The sequence below is a fragment of the Accipiter gentilis genome, chromosome 20 (genome assembly GCF_929443795.1).
Source record: "Accipiter gentilis chromosome 20, bAccGen1.1, whole genome shotgun sequence".
Lineage (NCBI taxonomy): Eukaryota > Metazoa > Chordata > Aves > Accipitriformes > Accipitridae > Astur > Astur gentilis.
Genome location: NC_064899.1, coordinates 13050234 through 13074960, shown reverse-complemented (window position 1 = coordinate 13074960; position 24727 = coordinate 13050234). Strand labels below are relative to the sequence as shown.

At 42.0% G+C, this 24727-nt stretch overlaps 2 protein-coding genes across 5 annotated transcripts; both read right to left on the bottom strand.

The window, feature by feature from the left end:
* Positions 1-399: 399 nt before the first annotated feature.
* On the bottom strand, positions 400-11078 carry LOC126048584 (serpin B6-like). 2 transcript variants are annotated; one of them, XM_049823771.1, is made up of 8 exons: positions 10876-11078; positions 8669-8776; positions 8048-8224; positions 6873-7010; positions 5661-5778; positions 5283-5425; positions 2631-2798; positions 400-1709 (listed from the first exon to the last, which is right to left on the bottom strand). In XM_049823771.1, exons 3-8 carry the CDS (start codon positions 8213-8215, stop codon positions 1305-1307), a joined length of 1140 nt encoding a protein of 379 aa, XP_049679728.1. In that variant the 5' UTR covers positions 8216-8224; positions 8669-8776; positions 10876-11078; the 3' UTR covers positions 400-1304. The 2 variants fall into 2 exon arrangements, with proteins under 2 accessions (XP_049679728.1, XP_049679729.1); XM_049823772.1 differs by lacking the exon at positions 10876-11078 and adding an exon at positions 9406-9501.
* Positions 11079-11189: 111 nt separating this feature from the next.
* On the bottom strand, positions 11190-24727 carry LOC126048581 (heterochromatin-associated protein MENT-like). Of its 3 annotated transcripts, XM_049823762.1 has the most exons (8): positions 24430-24727; positions 22388-22564; positions 21165-21251; positions 18829-18966; positions 16748-16865; positions 16017-16159; positions 13302-13469; positions 11196-12421 (listed from the first exon to the last, which is right to left on the bottom strand). In XM_049823762.1, the coding sequence occupies exons 2-8, from the start codon at positions 22553-22555 to the stop codon at positions 12020-12022; spliced, it is 1224 nt and encodes a 407-aa protein (XP_049679719.1). In that variant the 5' UTR covers positions 22556-22564; positions 24430-24727; the 3' UTR covers positions 11196-12019. The 3 variants fall into 3 exon arrangements, with proteins under 3 accessions (XP_049679720.1, XP_049679721.1, XP_049679719.1); XM_049823763.1 differs by lacking the exon at positions 22388-22564 and having other exon boundaries at positions 11190-12421; XM_049823764.1 differs by lacking the exon at positions 24430-24727 and having other exon boundaries at positions 11193-12421.

Here is a 24727-nt window from a genome sequence, read left to right as displayed (position 1 = left end):
TTTAACTGGAGTGCAGTGGTTGTCGTGTCCCCCGTCCCCCCCCCCCCTTCAAATAATGCTTTTTCTTGTCTTCACCCCAGACAGCTGAGTTACCGCACACTAAATTAAGCACAGGGCAATCTAGCAGCATGTGGATGATGACCACCAAGCCTTGATTTGGAGCTGCACACAAGCGGTGAGACAGCGCTGCAGTCCTGCCCAGAACCCCTTCGCTGCAAGTCCTTGCAAGGCCACCCCCAACGCAATGGCAACCCAAGTAAGCACCTCCAGCTGGCAGTATTCCAACAATCCCATGTTTAACAATGAATGTAGAAGCTTGTACTTTATCAAGAAATAATTGTTTTCTTCATGCTACAGCTGAAATGCATAATTTATGATTGGAAAAAAAAAGAGACAGGGTACCACAGCATTTTAGTTCTTTTATTTCAGGAACAGAAACAGCAAACCAAACGACTGCATGAGGAAAGGTATGTCTTTGGTATTATTCAGTTAAAATAAAGTGTTCAAGAGACTATGAATAGGAAAAAATATATCACAATAGCAAAAAATTAAAGCTTTGTCATTCAATATTGCATAGGCACCATATGCTTTTTCATTACATTCTTTGTTAAAGGACTAGAACTAGGTGATAGGTAATAAACCCAGGTGTCCTGTGGTGATAAAACAATGATCCTCACCCCCTGAATACTCTATAAGGGCACCTGGTACAAAGACATACTTTTATTTCCATTCTTGCCCATGTGCTTGTCCAGTTATTATAAAAAAATCTGTCTAGTCAGGATGCTTAGCAACACATGGAACAGACTGCCAAAGACTCCTTTCATCTCTGGGGAATGTATCAAAACATTAAATGGATGAGTCTGGAGGGAAGGGAGGGAAAGACTGGGGATGAGAGGAAAAAGGTGGAGGGCAGCTAAAGATGTGCTCCAGCCTTGTCAGAAACAAAATTAACTTATTCCCCTCCTTGGATGTCACTGCCTGACTCACCACTGCCTGCTAGGCACAAAAAAGTGAAGTTGCAATGGGAACTGCAAGAACAGACGAAGCATTCACTGAGCAAGAGGGACATTTCTTGTGTCAGGAAGAAGTTGGAGACAACTGCACTCAGGTGCACAGGGCAAGAGCTGTTTTAAACAGCAGTTGCTGTGTATGTCTAGGTAGCTCTGTTATTCTATCCAAGCCTGAAATGAAGACCACAGAAGTGGATTCAGGCACAGCTGAAAGACAACTGATGCAAAAAGAGTAGCCCTATTCTAAAGAAAGTTAGCATGTAATGGCAGCTCTTCTGGCAAGGCATCTCCTTTTTAGGGGGAGCAAAATCTGCCACAGAACAAAATGCTGGAAGTTTTGTTGTGCCGGATGAAGAAGAGGAAGGGATGATCAGCAGTGAATTCTGGAACGATCATTGCACAGCGCATCATCATCACTCCTGCTGTGGCAGCTGCCGCTTCAGTGCCTTCTTCATTGACTTCCACAAAGGACTTGTGAACCACTTCAGAGAGCACCAGCTCATTGCCAGCTGAGATTCCCGAGAAGTCTGCCTTCCCTAAATCAAACGCATCGGGCATTCCCATGCTGCTCAGAAGGGGTTTCAGATCATAATCTTCTTCCAGTTTAAATCTGGGTAAAGACACCCTCACCTCCGTACAGTCCATCATTTCAGGATTGATCCAATCTATCAGCTTCTCATACGTAAGTTCTCTTTCCAGCTGAAGAAAAACCCCAAATTTACATCATTAAAATGAGAAAAGAATCAGTTTTACACAGCCATAAGTAGCGATTACTGTGTTTGTTTACATCATGCATAACATGCATCTTTTTTTCCAGGGTTTAGAGTTTCTCAAGCCAAAAGTGCAAGTTACACTTCTCACTAGAGACTACAGCCCCAGCTAAGATCAGTCCCATATGCTTTTTGGTAGACAGAATAAGGATCAGTCCCTTCCACATACAGTTTACTTTTATAAAACATGTTAGATTGAGGGTTTTTTTGTTTACATATGGGAAGCAGAGGCACAAAAGAACTGATGACAAGGTCCCAAAGAAACTGAAACCACTTCTTCTGTCTCTTAACCAAAGCATCCTCCTTCAGGTTGACAGACTGATGAAAAAGTCTGCTCACAAGGCACTTTGCAGTCAGCATTAAAAAACCTTGTTAATAAATTCCTTGTCCAGAGAATAACTAAAACTTGTATCATGTCTCCAGAAGAGATCATACACTTTCCTCTGAGCCCATTTCCAGGTGGTGGCCCAGAGAATCTGCCACCTGTTCAGAACAGAAGATGGATGGGACAAGCTATAGGACTTCCTAAGAGCTCCCCCAGATCCCTTCTCACCATGTATGATGCTCACCATACTGTGCCTTCACCATAATGACAGCTAACCTCTGCTCCTGAGGAGGGGGTCAGGCCTCCTTCTGGAGCCTCAGGCCAAGGTGGCAGCACACAGCTTGACCAGTGGTGATACAAGGCATGCCAATCACTTTGGGGGCAGAGAGGTGAGGGACATTTCAGCTAGTGCTGAGCACCAATGACATAACAGCTTTGGAACTGAACTGTAGGTCTATATGCAATATCAAAACTTTCTTCCCTGGAAGGATACAGACCATCTTTGCATTTAGCTCATCAACTTACGCTTTCCAAGCCAGTGGATCCATCCTGTATTGCGTCGGGGAGCAGGATGATCATGCTGAGTTCGTTACCAACATAAGGGAGCTCAAGGATTTTGGTCTGGAAGTCCCCAATATAGGTCATGTTAAATCTATCCTTCTTGAACATCATCTGCACAGGTTTGGTCTCTTTCTAAGAATAAAGATATGTCAATAGTTAGTACTGAGCTAGTATGCTAGTCTGAAAATGCAAAGCAGGCATCCAGTTAGGGCTTTTTAGAGTTTGGCTAGAGAACTAAACACACCACAGAGTACACCCCCACCACTAAACACACCACAGAGTACACCCCCACCACTGTCTTTCGTAAAGCAAGAGGTGAGAAGTAAGTATCCCTGAGATTTAATTTTAATTACTAGTGTGGAAATGTCTGTGAAGTTTCCTTTAAGGCAGAGAGGCAAGGATACATATTTGCTCACTTATAAACTAATGACAAGCACTAAACAGAGCTGCTGAGAAACAGGGCTTGTGTTCCTGGCTTTGAATGAATACATAGTAATTTCAATGTAGGTACTTTCATTTTTAGTCCCTGTGGCTCCAAATGCTGTAACAAAGAGGAACTAAAATATTTAAAAAATATACTAAAAATGCCAAGAAACTGAGAGCACTATTTTGAATTCTTAAAAGTCACATGGACAGTAAGGAGGGGAGAGATGTGTCTTCTCAATTTAATTCTCTATCTCCTTCCATTTTCACATGGAGCATCAGTTACTATTGTTTACATCATTATTTTCCCCCTTTTCATTTAAGAAAGTTTCATTGCTTTCTCCCTTACATTCATGAGATAACAATGCAAGTAGGTTTTTGTTTTTAAAGTAAAGCCCATCGAAACAATGTCCACAGCAAACATGGCAGAAATTATTTTGCAGCAGCAATAACACATGAAAAGGATGGATAAGCAAAGAAAAGGCCACGCAGCGTGTGAAAATCATCCAGCAAGTCATAGGAAGTGCAAGAGTCACAGAAATAATGTCACAGGATGCTGGAAAGACTCCTGGGATGTTAAAGCAACTCTTTGCTACTGGTCAGATTGCAACATCAACTAGCTTAAAACTTCAGGTTACACCTGGGATTTCCAATTCCTCATTTGAGCCTACTCACACACTTCTGCAGCTCATCAGTGGCTAGTCATTAGTAGGATGACAATACAAACTTAATCCCTTTAGTTTTACAAGTGAAGAGATTTGCAGTTGTTTGCCTGTCTGAGTTCCTTGGGTGAGCCAAGGCAGCATTTCCCCACCTTACATCTTACAACTTTCTCCAATAGTTATCTGGATCCCAAAGACTCTAATATTAAAAAGATATATAATATACTTTATATTTACAAAGGAAAATGTAATCTCAGAGCTAGGCGGGCCTTATTTCAGGAACATTAAGATTTAGGCCATGAGCTCACCATAGCACAGTACCCAACACAGAAATATCACTGAACTTGCCTCCTCAGGAGGGAAAGAATCCTACGCAAATCTGTAAGCTTGGGTTTTCTGTGACATCTCTGTAGCAAACCGATGCCAAACCTTCCACATGTGGTAGCACTACAGAATATTCCATCACAAGCCAAAAGGCAGATTACCCATCTGCACTGCATGTTGTTGGTATTGCATCTTAAAATCTGGTCCTAGGTTTGCGCTGGTCCAAGGAAAAGAAAATTGAATAGTGTATCTGGATAGCCTCTTAGCTTTTTCAACACATTTCAACAGAGAGAGGGCAAGGTGTCAGGAACCAAGTCAGTCCAGTGGTTTCTGAAGTGCTATAGTAGATAGTAAGGGGTAAGCAGTAACATTCCCTATCTGAAGGGGGGTATTGGAAGTTTCAAGCATTCTTAGATACATGTCATCACTGGGGAAGTCAGGCATGAGGGCTTCAATTTTGCATAGTGTTTGTTTTAAGCAAGTGAGTTAAGGAAGTCATGTTACCAGTTCTTGTTAATAACATGCGGAGGCATACTCAGAGTTTGAGGTGATACTGAGGGGCAGCCATGGCCTGCTAATTATAGTAGCCAAGTCTTCAAGAGCACTGATCTACTTCTAAAAGCAAGAAAGTATAGCATAGAGGTCTTCAAAGCAGGGTTGGTTTATTTTGTTTGTTCGTTTATTTATTTTGGATCAGTTCAGTAGTAGAAATGCAGCAAAAAAGCACTGACTGAAGACCTATATTCATAAGTTTCTGTACATGTATAAGTGCTCTACACAACCCAAAGGAAAATTTCTTTTCTTATCCACACCAGTTTTATGCTGAAATAATCAAGTTCACTGACTTCTGTGAAATTGTTCACAACACTTAAATAGCCTGAGAGCTTCTCTCAGTTTTCTTCAGTTCTAAGTTCTGTAACTATGTAGAAAGCTACCTCTCTCAAACAAGAAGGATAAAAGGAAAAAAAGAGACAGAATGAAAGAAATACTTAATTGTTATATTAAAGTTTCTAGTAATCATATGAAACTTAACAGAAACTAAACAAAGAGTGTTCATATTAAAGGGAGGGAGTTACAAGGAATTTCATACAGCCTACCCAGGGTGACCTTGTGCTTGCTTGATTTTTTTTTTTCTTCAGAGTTAAATGTATTAATTTCAGAGTACTTCTGAGTAACAGTGTATTGTCAGCATTTTAGCACATCTTACCTCATTAATCTGAAACGGCATTTCTGCTGTTCTCTCTTTGTTGAACTGCTTTTCCCAGCTGCCTTTGAAATAGATGGCATTCACCAACACAAGTCTGGTCAGTGAACTGAGAATCCCCTCTGCCAACAGGTTCTGAATTTTACCTTTATGATACATAGAAAAAACACCACATTTTTAAATAATTAGATACATGTCAAACTTATCTAATATAGTATCTACTTTGTAATTAATACACAATAGACAAGAGAATTACATACCAAACAGAGCAAGAGCTCAATGTTTGCGTTTTGTTAATTCACAATATTATATCTTGAAACAGCTGTTTACCCAAGCCATGGCTGCCATTAAATACACCATGGCATTTTGCAAAATACTCACCTTCAGTTCTTTCCTCTACCCAGCCATTTATTTGTTTTCTGGAATCCTCACAAGCTTGTATGAAGTCAGTCTGTTCTAGTCCAGCATGGTAGAATTTCTGACTCAACTCTATAAATGACTAACATGGACATTCAGAACAGCTTTTCAGCAATGTATTTTACTCTTTCAGCCACAGATGATTCTTAAATACACCAAGAAAATCTGCCCACTTTCCTCCCCCAGCTTCATATAGAGCCATTAAAGTTTTGTCTAACATGTTCCTATTAGGTTCTATACCACCTATCTGAACTAGGAATTGTCCACTGTATGTTGTCAAGTTAAATGGCTTGTTTACTGTGCTACAAAGTTCTACATAACTTAATTGAGAAATGATGTGACTAGGGTTTTTTTGGGGGGCGAGGGGAAGGGTGCTTCAGAGAGCAAACATATGATTTTGAAATTTATGTGGAGAGAAGCTTACAATGTCAAACCTCCCAGACTAATAGAAAACTTTTAGTTCAGAGGGTAAACTGATCTTTCTTAGAGAGGAAAAAACATACCTCCTCTCTGATTTAATATAGTTAGATCTTTATTACACAGATGCAAAGTTTTAGAATACAATCCATGTAATTTTTATCTGCTAGACAAATGAAACTGTCATTCTTCATAAAAAGAATCACTGTAAATCACTCCCAGAGGAAAAAAACAAAACCACAAAGCCTTACATCTTGCTTCTAGGGAAGCACCTAAAGGCACATGTGTAACACAATACCTATTATCTTTCTTTAGATCTTCTTATAAGGAAAATATTAGAAGTCACGCACTCCTCTCAGAATGATCTCTGGATGACTTACATAACAGAAAAACTAAGAAATACTGCCCATGCTGAAGAGCATTAACAATTCTTTTTTCTCCTATTTACACACTATCAAGGGAAGAGAGATATGTCGACCATTTGTCTCACAGCCAAAAATATGAATGGATCATGGAGCCATGAAGATTTAGAGTTGATTTTATAGTGGTCTGCACCAGTTGTGCATTCAGATCACAGGTTATCTAAAAAGAGCTTCTCCACCAAATTCAGATACCAGGCTCTGACATAATCTGTTGCATTGGTATGTCTCAGCCTAGAACATTTGGGAAGTAAAACCCAAAGCCTGCCTTTGGCCTCCAAAGGAAACAGGTAGCAAGTACATTATACTGAAAAACACCACAAATTTAATGGTTACTTACCGAGAGAAACTCAAATGTCTTTTCTCCATAAAGTCGGTTAGCAGTTTTCAGTATATATTTGGTGTTTGGATCGTTAATTTCAGCAAGAAGTGATTGATACCCATTGTGAGCATCCTTGGCTTTGTTCAGAGAAAGCACCTGTAGAAAGACAAACATCCTCAGCAGAGTCCATGCCTTCTCTAAACACACTTGCTTCAGTACAACTTTTGGGTTTTTTTAAAGACTTTTAGGTTTAAAAACTGTGACTTGAAGCCAGAAGATTTCTCACCACACCTTCTACCTGGAGCTTATCATGCAAGTGACATATGATGCACCCAGCCAGATGTTGTACAAGTAATAAATTAGGGAGCAGAAGAGTCAGCAATATTTAGTTTCCTTCGCTTAAGCCAAGCATCAGAGGATCAAGGAATGGCTGAGGTGGGAAGGGACCTCTGGTACAACCCCCTTGCTCAAGCAGGGCCATCTACATCTGGTAGCCCAGGACTATGTCCAGACAGCTTTTGACTATCTCCAAGCATGGCAATAATATAATACAATATTAGATAAACTTTTTAGATTTAAATGAAAGCAAAATATGTGTTTATACTCCTCTTCCACTGTGAAAAAGAGGCAAACATAATACAAAAGTGACTGATTATGCATTTAATACTGTCAATTGTGTATGTAAAAAATACACCAAGTAGTATTTGCCACCTGAGCAAGTTTAAAAAAAAAACAAGGTGCAGCTACCATTCTGACACACATGCAATGTTCACATTTTTAATAATTTTTTTAACATGCCTGGCTACACTTTCAAAACACGTGTAATCTGATATTAAGCCCAAGTAGAAGAAAATATTTTATGTAGCTAGAGATTCATTAAACCTACAAAAAAATCCAGGTACCTCTTAATGACATGTTGAAGGAAGCTCTCTCTGTCTCAAAAAAATAAAGCCACAAAAAACCCCCCACACAACAAAACCCAGAAACCTCTTAATTTCATACCAAAGTAAGCTCCCCCTAATAAAAACATTAAAAACAGGTACTGCTTACATACATATCAAACAAAGACCTCTGCTCTCCAAGACCAGAATGACAGTAATAGTTTAGCATAAGTGCAGGTCACAAACTATAATACAGATTTGCTGCTCATATGGTCCCATCACATTCAATACACTAAATTTATTTAGACATACCTTTGCTATTTGGGCTTCAGTATTACCTTTTGAACCCAGCAAAATCATGGACAAAGCAGAAGAAATACTAAAAGGAGAAAAGAATAGATTCCGCCCACTTCTGTTCTCACACAGCTTTCTTAGGAGGTCGAGTGCAAAAGTGGTATTTGCTGCACAGAGGCTATCCATGGTTCAGAGCTTGGGAGATAAAAACACAAAACAAGAATGGCTCAAATTTATTTGAATACAAGCTCACAAGTTATTTGCCTTTTACGTTTCCCAGTATAAACTATGCAGCAAATGCCATAATTAGGTTGAAAAATTATCAACTCACTGAAAAACTGATTTGGTGTAACAAGCACCTTAAATCCCATACTAGGCACTTGAGTTATTTTAGGGATTTATTGTTTGCTTTTGTATTTCAATCCCATACCTGTAACGGAGACAGCAATTCCCACTTGTTTCATTAGACTCTTCACTGGGTAAATAATATTACATCTTTTGAGATGATCAGATACAACAATATTTTGTTTAGGACTTATTAAAACAAGTCTCTTTTGACTTCACAAAGACAATTACTTGCCTTTATAGGAAAGCCAGAGCAAAGAGTTAGGCATCAGAATGGCGGATATAAACTCTTACCTTCTCTAAGTCTGTATCTTCAGTATTACCTTCAGCTTGTTTATACGTGTGCACGCTGTGCTTTAAACCTAACAGCCAGTCTGGGAGAAGTCAGCAGAATGATTTGACCTACAAGATTAAAAAGAAAAGAAAAAAATGTTATTTGGTTAGCATGACAAATTACTGTAATTTCCTGCTGTAGTACAAAGAAAAATCAAAGTCCATTTCAGTTCCATTTTATTGCCTGCAACACGGAAACACACACAATAAGAAAAACCTTCTTATGGTTTTACTGTACATGCACCCTTTGATATGTGTAACTTGATGTCTGTCATACTCTACATACATCAGCTATGTAGATAGTTAACTAACCTGAGATTAAACGACATACCTATAAAAGAAGCAATAAATACTAGAATGCTAAGTTAACTACAGGTAAGATATCAGCTGGTAGTAGAAATTTCTGTGTTTTGTTCTTCCCTTAAGGCAGTGCCTAGTGTTGATGTGTTGCTACAAAATACAAAACCAACACCCAATTCATACTACTGATTCATTATCTCAAATAGGTGGAAGGAACGAGTTTCTGCATGCATCATTCTTCCCCCCAAGAAAATTTCTTGCTAGTAGCTTTGCTATAAACAGTAGCAACTTTCCTCCCATTTCTCTTCTCCCATAACTGGGGTTAAAAAAAAAAAGGCAAGCTTAGATGGAAACAATCCTCCAATTCTGTCTGAAACGAGTAATTTAACTACATGTACTTTACAGCGTAAGTAGGAGGCACTTCGCATCTTCAGTTTGTGTTGGTTACGGTGAAGACAAGAACTTTCCTACTGTCCCAATACCTGCAGATTGCTAGCAGTAAGGACTTTTGACCTGGAGGTCAAAATGCACAGGAATAATGACAGCAGCAAGCAGTTATTATCTAGAAAGTTTCTGTAGGGCTTCCATGGCAGGCAAGAATTCACAGACAAAAGGACGCAACTCACGCTAATTGCCTACCTGAAAAATCAGTGCATTTAACCAAACTAAGTAATATTTCAACCTCTGGGACACAAGGCTAGGAGTTTTATCTGTACAGTTATCCATGCTTTCCCTGCAGTTCAGAAATAGCAACATTAACTGCTGATACCCCTCTCATCAGAGCAGTTTTGGAGACAATACACAACTGCACTTTAAGGAACAAAACCCACATGATACAAACACCTATTTGTCAGCCAGTTGTAAACGGTTTGCTGCAAACCCCTCGGCGATCAGAGGGCTTGCTGGCAGCAACCCATTCCTCGCTCTGGTCTCCCCGCAGGCTCTGCGGGTCAGCAGCGAGGCACTCGCCTGGAGGTCTCTGGATGCCCGGACCCTGTGTGTTCCTACCACCGTGAATTCGAAGCATATATTCTCAGCAGCAGACACCTATGCTTTAGGGCACTCTTTATGGACAGAAAGTCTGCATTCACACTGCAGCGTCTCTTCCCAGCTACCAGTTTTACCAAGGGGGGAGAACCCGTCCAGAGCAGGGCGCAGCTCTCCCCCAGGCCTGCAGCCCAGGAGACACATCCCACCACGACTGCGACACGGATCAGCGGCCCGTCTGTGCGGATGCCGCCCCACCTCGGGCCCAGCTGCCTCAGCGGAGTCACAAGGCGGCTGTTTCGAGCCCAGCCGGAGGGGGAACTCAGGGCGGCGTCCATCGCCGCCGAGGAAGCCGCCTTTGCAGCACGGACACCCCCTTTGCCCACCCTCCGAACCAACGCGGGCGTTCTGGAGGGGAAAGGCGAGCAGGCGACGGGACGCGGGGGAGGACACCGGCCCCCACCGCTGGCTGGCGGCCCCCGGGCCTCAGCAGGGGCCGAGAGGAGCCCCGCAGATCGGACGCCGTCCTAGCAGACTCCGGCACAAAAAAGCCACAGGCTGGGCACCCCCCCGGGGCGAAAAGACTCTCCCTCCGCCCCCGCACTGGACCTGGCACCATAAAAAAAGACGCTAAAACTGAACATTGCCGGGGCGTCCCCGTGCCCCCTGCGCACAAAAAACGTTCCCTACGCATCACTGCGACTCCAGCGGACGAGAAGCAGAAACCACGTCACGGAACCAAAAAAAAAAAAAAAAAAAAAAAAATAACAAAAGCAACGCCACGCAGCCTCTACTTCTTAAAAACAAGAAAAACCACAAGCGCAAGCTTCCCGTAGGAAACGGCAACGGCATCTCCAGGACAACGGGGCCGCCGCACTCACCCCAGCGGGCGCCGCGGTGCCGTCCTGCCGGGGCCCTTCCCCTCCCCCGGAAATATGGCGCTGCTGAGGGAAAGGGCGGGAGCTCGGCGCTCGCCTCAGCCGTGCCCCCGGGGGCTAGCCGGCAGCTGCGGCGTTTCCCCGGTGGCTGTCGACGAAGCGCCGCAGCCCCTCCGGACAAAATGTCCGCCACAGCCACGGGGAACCATCACAGGGCCCCCCTTGCCCGCCCCCTCTCTTTATATCCCCGCAGGCCTCGCCTCGCCACAGCTGGGGGGGTTTCACCTCAGCCTCCCTCTTGTGGCAGAGCGGACAGAAAACACTTGCAGTCCGTGAGGGGTTGTTATTAGTATTAATAATTATTTCTGAAGTGGGGGTTGTTTTGAACAAAAGTAAGCTGTTGCTGTAGCTGGAGACCGTCGGGGCTTGGCCCCTCCTCACATACCTGAGGGTCTGAGTATATATAGAGTATATATATAGAGTATATATAAGGGCTCTATAGCCCTTATAGAGGTGTATTTTTTTTTTTTTTTTTTTTTTTTTTAGGGAATCAATGGAGTGATGTGATGCTTATTTGAGGTTAAATTGGGAGCTGATGAAGACTTTACAGCTGGGATGTGGAGGGAAGGCAAGGGGATGGCTGCAGGCCTTGGGGAGGGAGGGTCTGCCTCCAGCTGTAGTGCAAGGACCTAATCAAGGGCAAAACAGGATCTGGACTAACTGCTGAGGGCTGAGAGTAAGTGCTGAGACCACGTCTGGATCAGGGGCTCTAGTCATGAGGGTGAGGAGAAGGGACTGCGTTAGCATACATTTATAGACACTGCTGTGAGGGAAAGGGATAGAAAAGCCATAGCTAATAGTGGTTAGGACAGAGCTACCCTTGATGGTCTGGTCTGAAAGACAACCAGGATTGCTCTGTGGATGCCAGGCATCGTGCGCTCCCCTTGGCACCGCCGTGGTTGTCTCTTGAGGGTAGGAGGGCGGTACAGGAGGAGCTGTGCCTCAGGCCCTGGGGTGTGTGGTCTGATGGAGAAAGGGTTCAGGTCCCGCTCCCCCCAGTTACAGCAGGAGTTTCAGGTTTTGGTGTTTGCCTCTGTGCTGGCAAGGTTGAGTGTCTCCTGCTCTGCAGGGCAAGGAGTAACTGAGACTAGGGTGAGCAGAGCCTGCCGAAGAAGAGGATGGTTTGTGATTTGTTGTGTCTGATGAAGAAGAGAAAAGGGTGGTCAGCTTTAAAAGTCATTGTTGGTGCTTTTGATCTCAGCACCAGGACACCTGTGGCAGCTGCTGCCTCAGTACCTTCTTCATTGACCTCTACAAAAGCTTTGTGAATAACTTCTGAGATGAAAAGATCCTTCTTCACTGACATCCCTGTGAAATCAGCCTGAACTGGGTCAAAAGCATTTTGTATCCCCATGCTGCTCAGAGTTGATTTAAGGTCATAATTCTCTTCCAGCTTCAACTTAGGCAGGTACAGATCCACTTTAGCTTTCATCATATTGGCTGATTTGGTCCATTCAGTCAATTTCTCATAGGTCAGCTCACTTTCCACCTGCAATGAGTTGAGGAAGAAAATAGTTGGAATGCAAAGGACAGAGACAAGACATGCACACACCAGTGTCTTAACGCTCATCAAGAACATGTAAAACAAAGCCCAGCTACCAGCAGTGGGTACAGCTGGAATGTGCGCCACGTTCATAGGGCATGATCCTGCAAAGTGCCAAGTGACTTATGCTGCTGTTTATTCTCTTAAAGGTGGTGAGGTATAGGCCTGAACCCTCAGAGTAGTTCATTATTTTTTTTCTGGTGTGAAGAATACTGCTTTTCTGCAATCTGTGACTCATAACGATATTAACAGGCACCTGCTATGTGTGTATATGGATAACTTTTCTCTTAGTAGTAGTAAATAAGTGCAACACATGGCACCTCAGGTACAAATAAAAAGATGTTTGCCCTGATCTGTTTAGAATCTGAAACTTATCCTGGTGTGGTCATGAGTGGCTGTTGATACCTTCTGGGTCAGGGTAGTCAGCGCTTATGAGAAACCTCACCACAAAGTATCGGGTGCAAATGTCATAAACATGAATTAATGCAGCCCTCAGGAGAAGACAACTGCAGGGCAAGGTGATTCAGATTTGGTCCTTGCTTTCCTTGTGCTATTATGGCAATAGAAAAGAGGACACAAAATAGGCTAAGACAGGTGTGTGGACATAGTTTTTAGATGTATCCTTAAGTAAAATACTACGTTTGCAATGTTATCAGATGCCCTGAATCCTAAGCTGAGAAATCATGGTGTTACAGTTTATGAAACGAAGTATGCACGCATCAGAACCTATTCTACCCTGATTTTGAAGCTCGTTCTTCCTCACTCTTTTCATCTGTTACTGTTACTGTCTCATAGTATATGTGATGCAACAGTAGGTCAGTTTTACCAGCTCCAGACCAGTAGTGTTATCATGGATGTCATCTGGTAGGAGAACGAACATACTGAGTTCATTTTCCACATATGGCAGTTCAATGATTTTGAATTTCATGGTTGTTTCATGGAGCATCAAAAATTCATCTCGCAGAAACATCATCTGTACTGGTTTAGTCTTGGTCTGTGAAAAAAATCAGACATAAAAAATAGTGTTACTTCATTCCTTAAAATGGATGATAAAGTTAATTTTCTTCATTGAACTGAAAGCAAAAATATGTAAACAAGTACAGGACTCGGCAGTATTTGGATACTTGGTACCCTTTCCTTTGGACAGTATCACATACAACCCCTTTTCAAAGTCATTGGGATCATTATCAAAATTCAGCATAGACACATATGCTATCTACCTGCTAACTGAATAACATAATGTACTTCTTATTTTAAAATAAAGGGGTTAGCTTTGATAAGCAAGTAACTACTGTAAGTATTTCATGTTTTCTCCCAAGGGTTACATTTTTGGAGTGAGGGCCTTGATTTGGGCGGGAGGGGAATGTTGACTTTCTTCCCCTGGATGGCATCAACTCTTTTGCCTATTTTATCCTTCCAGGCAATACTGATTGTCTCACTTTGCCTCTGAACCATATTTTCTGTGACCCATGCTGCCTTTTCCTCTTCCCCAAAACACAGAGGACCAGATTACCAAATGGAATTGGATTACCCAATAGTCTGAACTCCTATGCTGTATTGTGTTCATAGAGCTTTTATTAATATATCGACTCTCTCCTTTACATTGTTACATTTGCACGCAAAAGGCTATCTGTTTGCAGCCTTTGCTATTGGGTACCTTGTGAATTAAACCCTCTTTGTGCACCAACGTATTGGGTTTATGTGGCAAGGTTTTTTTAGCTGCGGGGCTGCAGGGATGGCCTCTGTGAGGAGACATCACAAGTTGCCTCCATGTCAGGCAGACCCAGTTTCAGCCACCTCCAAGACGGACCCACCACCGGCCAAAGCTGAGCCGGTCAGTAATGTTGGTAGCACCTCTGTGATAACATATTTAAGAAAGGGTAAAAACTGCTGTGCAACAGCAGCTGGGAGAGAGGAGTGAGAAAACGTGAGAGAAGCAACCCTGCAGACCCCCAGGTCAGTGAAGAAGGAGGAGGAGGAGGAGGTGCTCCAGGCACCAGAGCAGAGATTCGTCTGCAGCCTGTGCTGAAGACCATGGTGGAGCAGATATCCACCCTGCAGCCCATGGAGGACCCCATGCTGGAACAGGTGGATGTGCCCACCTGGCTGCAACCCATGGAGAGCCCACGCTGGAACGGGCTCCTGGCAGGACCTGTGACCCCATGGAGAGGAGCCCACTCAGGTGCAGGTTTTGTGGCAGGACTTGTGACCCCCATGGGGGACCCACGCTGGAGCAGCCCGTTCCCGAAGGACTGCAGCCTGTGGAAGGGACCCATGCCAGAGCAGTTTGTGAAGAACTGCAGCCTGTGGGAAGGACCCATTTGGACGTGAAGGACTGTATCCCATGGGTAGGAGCCCACACTGGAGCAGAGAGAAAGCGTGAGGAGGTAGGAGTGGCAGAGACAATGTGTGATGAACTGACCCCAACCCCCATTCCCCCATCCCCCTGCACTCCTGTGAGGGATAGGTAGAAGAGTTGGGAGTGAAGTTGAGCCTGGGAAGAAGGGAGGGGTGGGGGGAAGGTGGTTTATATTTGGTCTTATTTCTCATTAACCTACTCTGATTAGTTGGCAATAAATTAAATTAATTTCCCTAAAATGAGTCTGTTTTGCCCGTGATGGTAATTGGTAAATGATCTCCCTGTCCTTGCCTCAAACCATGAGCTTTTCATCCCATTTTTCTCCCCCTGTCCTGTTGAGAAGGGGTAGTGATAGAGAGTCTTGGTGGGCACCTGGTGGCCAGCCATGGTGAACCCACCACAGCCATGTACCATGAAGGATCCTAAAACCGCGCATGTAGCATAGTTGGTTTCAGATATACTGTCACATCATCAACAGAATTGCTTCACGTTGCCTGGCATACAAAAGGTGTTTGCATTCGTAATCTATGTCAAACAAGATACTTGCTTCCATTGACAACTAATTTTGCTTGCCTTTGACACAGTCCAAAAATATGCATGCAGTCAGCTACTGTGAATTGTCAGTGCATGATCGTTGAAATACTGTTAGCTCAATAATGTGCCCTCAGTGTATACTGAATACATCATTCTCACACACTCACCTAAAGTCAAACCCCTGTGAAAATTCCCTCCGAGGTTTCATGCAACACCCAGGGTGTGTGAGGAAAGAAGAGCTGGTTCAGTTTCCTTGAACTCAGAGTATAGACTGTGTCTCAAAAGCAGAAAAGAGACGTAGGTGTGTAAACATTGCTCTCAAAAGCGACTCAGTCCCTTTTGAAAATGGGATCTTGGTGCTCCAGGAAATTTCCTCTTGTCTTAAGCTACGTGAGCACAGTGTTCTCAAGTGTTTTGATACCAAATAGCTATTAATTGAAGGGAAATCCTATTCTCATGGATATGCATAAATAAGATAATGCTGACTTATTTTCACTATGACAGTTCTCACTGAATTTATACCATCTGCCTAGCTATGAGCAGCGTTGCAGTGACATACGAAATGCAGGTGTAATATTTAGAAGTTTCTTGCTCTTCCCTAATAGACACATTGATACAGGACAACAGGCATATAGACAAGGAATTTACCTTGCTCAGTCTGAAGGGCATCTCAGAAGTATTTTTCTCTAGAAATTTCTTTTCCCAGTTTCCTTTGAAATAAATGGCATTTACTAAGACCAACACAGTGTGGGAGTTGAGAGATCCTGCAGGCAGCAGATCCTGTATTTTCCCTTCAAAATCAGACAAATAGAACTGTTATTCCAGTGTGAATGTGTAACTCGCCAATTGTAATTGTGCCTTCTCTGTGCCTACCTATCTAGCAAAAATGTTTGCATTTGGGAGGGGCTTTTACTGTACCTTTTTCAGGGTGTACATATGGTAAAAATGGATTTTGATGCATCTCTATATCTTTTTTTAATATATTGCAATTTCGTTAGTAAATGGCATTGGAAAGTGGGTATAGTGGCTAAAGTGGAATAGCTTGGATGTTCTGTGAAGTTAGTTGCAAGCAGCTGAAGAATGCAGAAGTAAAACCGTCATAATCAGAGTGGAGCCACTCAGTATCTATCTACCTGTGCCTCTCTCTGAACAGAAATCATGCAGAAGAGGCTACGGCATGAAGAACCAAGGGAAAGACCTTGTAAGGAGCAGCAGTTAGGTTTGGAGAGAGGCATTCTTCAAGCTATTTAACTGCACTTTGCTCGTCACCCCCGCTGAGCTTCCATCTTTTATGGATCCTTGGCTGCAAGAGCAATAAATGTGGAAATGCCTGCAATTTGAAAGTGAGACAAGAAAAAAGCCATCAGAGTGGTACTTACTCTCAGTTTCATTTTCAACCCACGAATTGATCAGTGCTCTGGCTTGTTCTGCATCTGTCTTAAAGTTTACAGCTTGTGGCTTTGCATTGTAATAGCTTGTAATGAGCTGTAAGAAATTCTGAAAGATAGAATTGGAAAATATATGCTTATTTAGTTAAATTTGAGTTATAAAAATGTTAGAAATAATTGCTTAAACAAATTATACAATCTACTAATAAATAATCGAAAAAATATAATTTGTTTGAAATGGGATAACCCTTAAAATAAGGTCTGATAACATTCTATGCTAAATATTAAGTAAGGACTGATCAAACTTCGGTCTCAAGGAAACTGATAATTCAAATTTTTGTGTTTGAAATCTAAAGTGCAAATACTTAATTTTGAAATATTGCATGAAACAAACATTCTTCACAAATTTTTTTTTAATTTATCAAAATGACATATTATATCATTTAAATACTTTTTCCTGCTTTATGATGTAGAGTTCAGTACAAGAGGCAAGAATAGTCTCATACAAAGTTGAAACAAAGCTTTTAGTTTGCTTCAGAGGCAAGGAACCTGAGAAGAGTTTATGAAGACAATAGTGGAGGTATAAAGGGAATGTTCTGGTAGAATAAAGTCATGACAGAAAAGCAGAATTAAGGTTTGCATTGCTGTCTGCTGTGAAACAGTTCATGAAGATTCCCAGCAGGAAATTCTCTAGATTCTCTGTAAAGCATAGGTATGTAAGATTAGGGAGAAAATGAGCAATAAGCATTCAGAAGGACAAATTACTAGTTACTCAGGAGATCAAAACAAAACCCAAGATCAAAGAACAATCATCTCATTTAAAAGCACCTTCCAAGAAATTGTAAGATGATTTAAAAAGATTTCAAAGATAAAGGTAATTACAAACTCGTGAGTCTGTATGGGGCTAATGAATAGCTCTAGTGTGCGTATGGTTAAACATGACGTATTGGAAGAGTGTCAACAGCATTTTGTAATAGGAAATCCTAAATCACAAACCTGTTAGAGTTTTTTGAAGGTGTCAGGAAGCATTTGAGTAAGAAGATTAAGCCATTACAGTCTATCTGGATTACCAAAAGGCATTTTGTAAGATTTCTCACCAAAGGCTGAGCATCCATGGGACTGCACAGATGGGTCTTGTTTATTTAAATGGCTGGAAACCAAGAGTAGGAGGAAGTAGTGTTCACAGTGAAGGGTTGTTACTACTGGACTGCCACAGCAATACATGCTGGGATCTGTGCTAAAATATTTATTCTATAAAATACAGGTTTAAATATTTACATTAAAATATATATTTATTAAAACATTTATAAATGATCCAGTGAAGGGTACACTAGAGAAAGTGATTATTAGTGTTCAGGAATGAGGTGTTGAAGCTATAATGGACAGCTTCATGAAAAAAATCTGTCCAATAGTGGCCAAAAAAGCAAATACAATTTTAGGAGTTACAAAGAAAGGAGTAGGGAACAAAAAAGAGAATATTAGAATGCCACTGTATAAAGCTATAGTGTGCCCATTATCTGAGTTCTCTAGGCAGCACTGGCCTCCCTGGTCTCAAAAATGCTACAGTATAAAAGATACAGAGACAGGAGACAAGGATGACTGAAATATGGAGAAGCATCCTTTAGAGGAAAAACAAACCGATAATGATGCCAACAAGTAGCAGGCTCAAAAAACACAGGCGCTTCCTATAGTTCAGCTGTGGAACTCCTGGTGCTGAGGGTTGTGGTAGATTCAAAAGGCAGGTCTGCAGATTCATGAAAGAACAGCTCATCAAGGTCTATGAAGTAGATGTGCCCTCTGGCTCGGGAAGACCCTGAGCTGCAGATCGCTCGGTGACCAGAGCAGGTTTTGGAGAAGCATCACTATACTGTGTGCCTGGTTCCCATGCGCTTCCTAAACTCTTGACCGCTGTTGGAGACAAATGGACCTCTTGTCTGTGGAAGGCTAGCCCTGTATGGCTGTCCTCATGTTCTCACTGAAACCACAGTGCTATCACGTGGAAAATTGTTATCATCTCTGTTGACAATCCCTCTTAATGTCAAAATATTCTTAAGTAGAAATGTTCAACTCACAGGCAGTAACGGGTAGGTCTTTTCCTCATACAGTCGGTTGGCACTCTTCAGCAAGTAGGTGCTGCTGGGTTTGTTGATGGCAGACAGGAGCTCTTTGAAGCCAGAGTGGATGTTTTCAGCTTGCTTGTGCTCAGGATCCTTGGAAAGAGACACCAATCGATACAGAATATTTTTTTTTCTGTCTGAAGTGTTGCACCTGCTGTCGTTATTTAAAATGTCCAGATCATTTTAATTAAAAAGCAATTTCAGGGGATTGTTGACATTTAACCCCAGCCAGCAATTAAGCACCATGTGGCTACTTGCTCAGTCCTTCCCCCTCCCAGTGGGATGGGGAGGAGAATCGGGGGAAAAGAAGTAAAACTTGTGGGTTGAGATAAGAACAGTTTAATAACTAAACTATAATAATAGCAAGAATAAAAAATATAGTAACAATAATAATTGTAATGAAAAGGAATATAACAAAAAGAGAGAGAAAAAAATCCTGAGAAAAGACAAGTGATGCACAATGCAGTTGCTCACCACCCGCTGACTGACACCCAAGCAGCAATTGGCCCCTCCTGGCCAACTCCCCCCAGTTTATATACAAAGCATGACGTTCTGTGGTATGGAATATCCCTTTGGCTAATTCAGGTCAGCTGTCTCAGTCATGATCCCTCCCAGCTGCTTGTTACACTTGCTTGCTGGCAGAGCATGGGAAACTGAAAAATCCCTAACTGAGGGCAAGCACTACTTAGCAACAACTAAAACATCAGTGTGTTATCGACATTATTCTCACACTAAATCCAAACCACACTGTACCAGCTACTAGAAAGAAAATTAACTTTATCCCAGACAAAACCTGGACAGGGATGGAGCCCTTCTTTTGAGTATGTTGCATGTTTGCAGCACTATGTATAACTGGATAAATTATTTTCTGTCTGTAGGGCGATCTTCTATTTCTACAGTACTGCGTAGGCCTTTGGGGACATCAGCTGATGGTGCACCCAGGAAGTTGAATCTCCTCATTTCAGTCATGGTCAGGCCTAATTTCACTGTCACAAGGGCCCATCAAGGCAGCCTTGTGGCTTTAGAGGAGGTACTCCGTTCTGACAGACACTAATCTCAGGGCATGGACTTATCAACTATTTAGATTTTCTCTGTTTTCACATGAATTTTGCTGTTGCTGTTTGGATTTTGGAGGGAGCTTGTCCTGGATGTCAATGTTGATGGTTTTAGGGAACATGAGCTTGCTTGCCAGCTGTTGCCAGCTGTTGCTTCCCTAATGGAGGAATAAGCTGCTACCTGTCAGCTGCTCCCCTCCAGCTGCTTGGGTGCAGTCTCCTCCTCCATGGCACATACCATGCCCTGCATGTGAGACACTGAGAGTCTGTGCCACTGACTCATGGTGACTTGTCATAAGGTTGGTCAGGTGGCATTCCTTGCCCTGGTCTTTTCTCACTCATGCTGAGACATGGGCTGCTAGGAAGGACACCTGGGAAAGAATTTGGTAACCAGAGGCCACAGGATAGGAGTGGTTGGGTTTTGCAAGGGACTGGGAACAGACTGAAGAGGTAATACAGGGAAATGCCTGAAGGACCAGATTAGGCAGACTTTGCTACAGCTCAGAAAGTCAGTGAGTTGCTAAAATGAATGTGGATGTAATGATTCATCTTGAAGATTCCTCCCCTACCACCTAGAGAGAGAAAGATATGACCTCCTCCCCGCTTTTACTTCCATTTGTCTAATCTAGTTTCTTTGAGCTTTCTTTTAGTTTCTGTGCTAACGAAGCATGGCTTGTTTGAGTTTACAGGCTTTTTGGTGCTTAGGGAGTTCATTTGATGAAAAAGATCTGGGCAGTTCCTCCTGGTGGCAAGTCTCTGGGGAGCTGATGAACAAGGGTGAATTAGCGTGTGTTAGCTTAAAGGGGAATTTTGTTTGCCTGATGTGCCCATGCATGAAAAAGGTGGAAGGGAAAAAAATTGGGTAGGGCTGGAGTCAGGTGTGAATGCAGTAGCTGTTTTTCACTACAGAAGAAAAACCTTGAAGCTAGTAAGAGAGAGAATTGTCCTAAGCACATTAGGACAGTTGACTTGTTGATATTGCCATAGACCAGCTAAAACCAAGTAACACAGTGTAAGGGTCAATCAAAGTGCTGTTAGTGTCTCAGTTCTGCTTTTAAAGGCCTGGTAATGTAAATGCTTGTTCGCTTTTTCTCTTTCTGTACGTAGTTCTTACTGAAGTGAGACAGTAGATACAAACTGAAGACAAGAAAATGTTAGAAGGCTAAAGCAGTAGTTGTGATGAACTATCCCTTTCCCAGAGATTTTTTTCTCTGAGTCTTTTGTTGTAATAAATACCATCTTTCTTTTCTTTGGTCGCCCCAGAGAAGGCCTTGTTGTCTCAGACGAACCTTCTTTTCCTGCAGTCTGGTTAAAATGAAGAACCTGTGATGATGATAAATGTTCATAAAGACAGCTTGTTTTTTGAAGATAAATGTGCCCGAGTGTTATGTAATCATGTTAGTTTTCTATGGTAATTCACCAGTCATGCCTAATGACAGTCTATTAAAAATTACTGAAGACAACACTTTACTCTTGATTTAGTCTCTATAACTGTATCATTATTATATAGACTTTAGTCACATTTGCTGCTTAATAATAGATCAATATCATGGCTCAAATATGAATTTATTTAGATAAATGGTCAGTCAATATCATGGCTCAAATATGAATTTATTTAGATAAATGGTCAGTTTGTGCTTGGCTACATGGAATTTATTTTCAGATAATGACCAAGCACAATAAAGAGCATAGTGCACTTCAGAGTCTTTCTACTGCAACAGAAATGTAAAATGATACATTTTATATGTTTAAGTAAATGCATATAACCTGAAAAAGTACAAGATCGAAAAGTTCTGCTAAAACAGACATAAGTGAAATCATATTTTCAGTACTAATATGTCTTCATTATTTGTGGGAGGATTACCTTATTTATGGACTATGTCACAAGCAAAGGTATTTATACTGCTCCTGTGCAGCCCAACATGTGTTCAGGAGAGCTTACTAACTTTGGTATGCAATATGAGAAAGCAGATATACTGCTTCCAGAACCAGCTGGGGTCTAGAAGCAGTGATTTTATCTCTGGCACTCCTTTATCTAGATTATCATATCTCCGTATTAATTTTGCTAATAAAGCTGTCCCTTACTATTTGAGCACTCTATCAGGTGAATTATTCTGTTCAATAGGCAATTAAAATAGAAGGTAGAGTTCCAAGCAAGACCAGCAGTAGTCTCTAATGTCAGTAATTTCCCTCTGGCAGACCACTTGCAATGCTCTGGGAACTGTAAGCATAAGCTAAACATAGGGGTAGTGCAGAGCAGGGAGATCTTGGAAATAAAGTGGAAGAGCAGTGAGCTGCTGGACTGCTGGCAGCATGAGTGGGGTTATCTCCTGTGCCCAACGTTATGGCAGGTCACTGTTCTCCCATGTTGTTCCTTTCTGTTCCCCATGGGCAGACGAATAATGCAATTTATGTGGGAACCACCTGTAAGGTGATATACTGCTAATTTCAGAGCTTACCTCAGCCATCTGGGTTGCAGTGTCACCTTTTGCACCAAGGTAGACCATGGCGAGAGCAGTTGCAATACTCCAAGGAGAAAAGAAAATGTTTTGGCCTTTGGAAATTTCATTCAGCTGTTTGTAAAGGTCCAGAGTGAAGGTGTTGGTTGACACAGAGGGAGACTCCATTGATGCAGCCTGAGACAAATGAGTGTCAGAGAGAGGTGATGACTGCTTCTTCACTTCTTTTAAAAAATGCAAAGCTGCTAGTGGGAGATTGTCTGCACCCTCTCAAATACAGTGCAAAAGTGTCCCTGTAATGGGTAAAATACTGCACAGAGACCAAGTACAGTCAGCTAGTGGGTCTTTTTTTAAGACCTGCATTATTTGTCCCTTCCCCATCACTTCTCAATGTCCTCAGCTTTTTTATTTATTCTTCATCAGATGAGCACTATTTTAGCTAGAAATGTTTCCACAGACCAAACTTGTTTCAAAACCGCATTTGCTTAAGTTTCATAGAATTATTCTTCAATTCTGAGAGAGTGAAACAGAATAATTTCTCACTGTGCTGCTTTGAGCTTTTTTCTATCTCTTTAACTTCCTGTGCTACTATTTTCTGCTGAAAAAAGCATGGTGAACTTTTGCGATTCACTGGGTGTATCTTGAAGGCTACTAGAGATCTGTAGACTTTTTTATGTTCTTGGTGTAGGTAAACCCACATTTGGAAGTTGTAGCTAGATTTGTAAATTACTGTTTTTTGAGTAAACTCTTATATCTTACATACAAGCCCAAATAGTTCCTGTTTTCAACAACAACAAATTTTCCCTGGTTTTCTGCTGGCTTATCAGAACCTGCAGATTTTCCATCCTTGTTCTGCTTCTTTTTCCAAGCATGTTTTTACAGGACAAAACCAAAGCAAAGAAAAAAAACCAACCCCAGGACTAAACTGATTTTCTATATGTGGATCTAGAACAAACCTGTGCTTCTTATTAACATGTTTTAGATCAATCTAACATTGTTGACAAATATCAGGTTAAATTCAGAAATTTCCATTGCCTCCACCTAAAACATGTATTAAAGGCAGGGTAAGATGGCATCAGGTGAAATGTTAAGCATTTTATCAACAAAAGCAACTGGACATTTAAATCTATCTTCACCCACAATTTACATGCTTAAATCAAAAACTGCCATCCTCAAAGCCCGTTGCCATGCAGTGTTAGAGATGCTTGGAGCCTCTGGGATCCTGGAGTTTTGATTTCAAAGCCTTCCAGTGCTCCACAACTGCTCTGAATCATTCAGAGGTGAATGCCCTGCAGCCTAGCTCATGCCTAAGCATTTTTAGGACCTTCAAATCGGGTATCTCTTACTGCTGTGCCTGGAGATGCTGATACTCCCAGAGCATATCTAGGGAAGAGGGCTGAGCTGATCATTTTTGCCTGAAGAATTTCAAACCGACATCTCCATCTCCTGTTCCCAGAAAGTACCTGAACAGAATCTGCATCAAGCAATCAAGAATTTCTCAGGCTTGAGAGAGAGAACATGTGTGTGTTTCTGTGAGGTTCTCTGGTCTACTAGCCACTTTGGTCATCTGGGAAAGGAAAAGTCTGGATGCCTGATCCAGTAGTTATTTGATACTAATAAAGCAGAGGCTTGAACCAATACACCCCATGCTGAGCATCCAAAACACTGTGCTACAGAGTCATGCTGTCTTGTGTGTTCAGTTCCAGGATCAGTAGGAGTGTATTCTCTCCCACAGCCTATTCTCAGTCCTCTGCTCTTAAATCAGCTGGTATCCCGGTGATTAAGGCACCCTTCCTACAGGTGAGGAAACTTTCTGCCCTCCCAGGCTGTGTAGGTTTTGCCCAACCTGGGCTTGCATTCTGACCACTGTGCCTTGGCACAGGGTTTTCCTAAGGGCTACACTTTGTACTAAAAGATGAGCACTCCCATCCCCTGGGTAACTTTTATGCCATTATTTAACTGCTAAGTTCCAAAGAATTTAATGTGAATTTTTAAGACTTCCAAAGTAAAGCTAGTTATTTTGATATGAATATTTACACTACCTGAAATCCTGAGGGAGAGAAGAGTTAAGATCTGTCTTCAGTCAGGATCAGTGGCAGTCTGTGAGGCAGTGAATAGTTCGGGAAATGTAGAAATATTTGCACCTCCCTTTTCTTCTCGACATCCTCTTCTTGTATTAATGTGCATGTTCCCCCATTTATTCCTGCTTCTCCTCTCTATCATCTCTTTCAGAACTTAGAGAGAGACGTCCTCAATTCAAGGCCACTGTTAGTGGATGAATGTCCTGAAATGTGAAGGCCAGTATGCCTTTCTCCCACAAATGTCCTCCACAACCTTGGC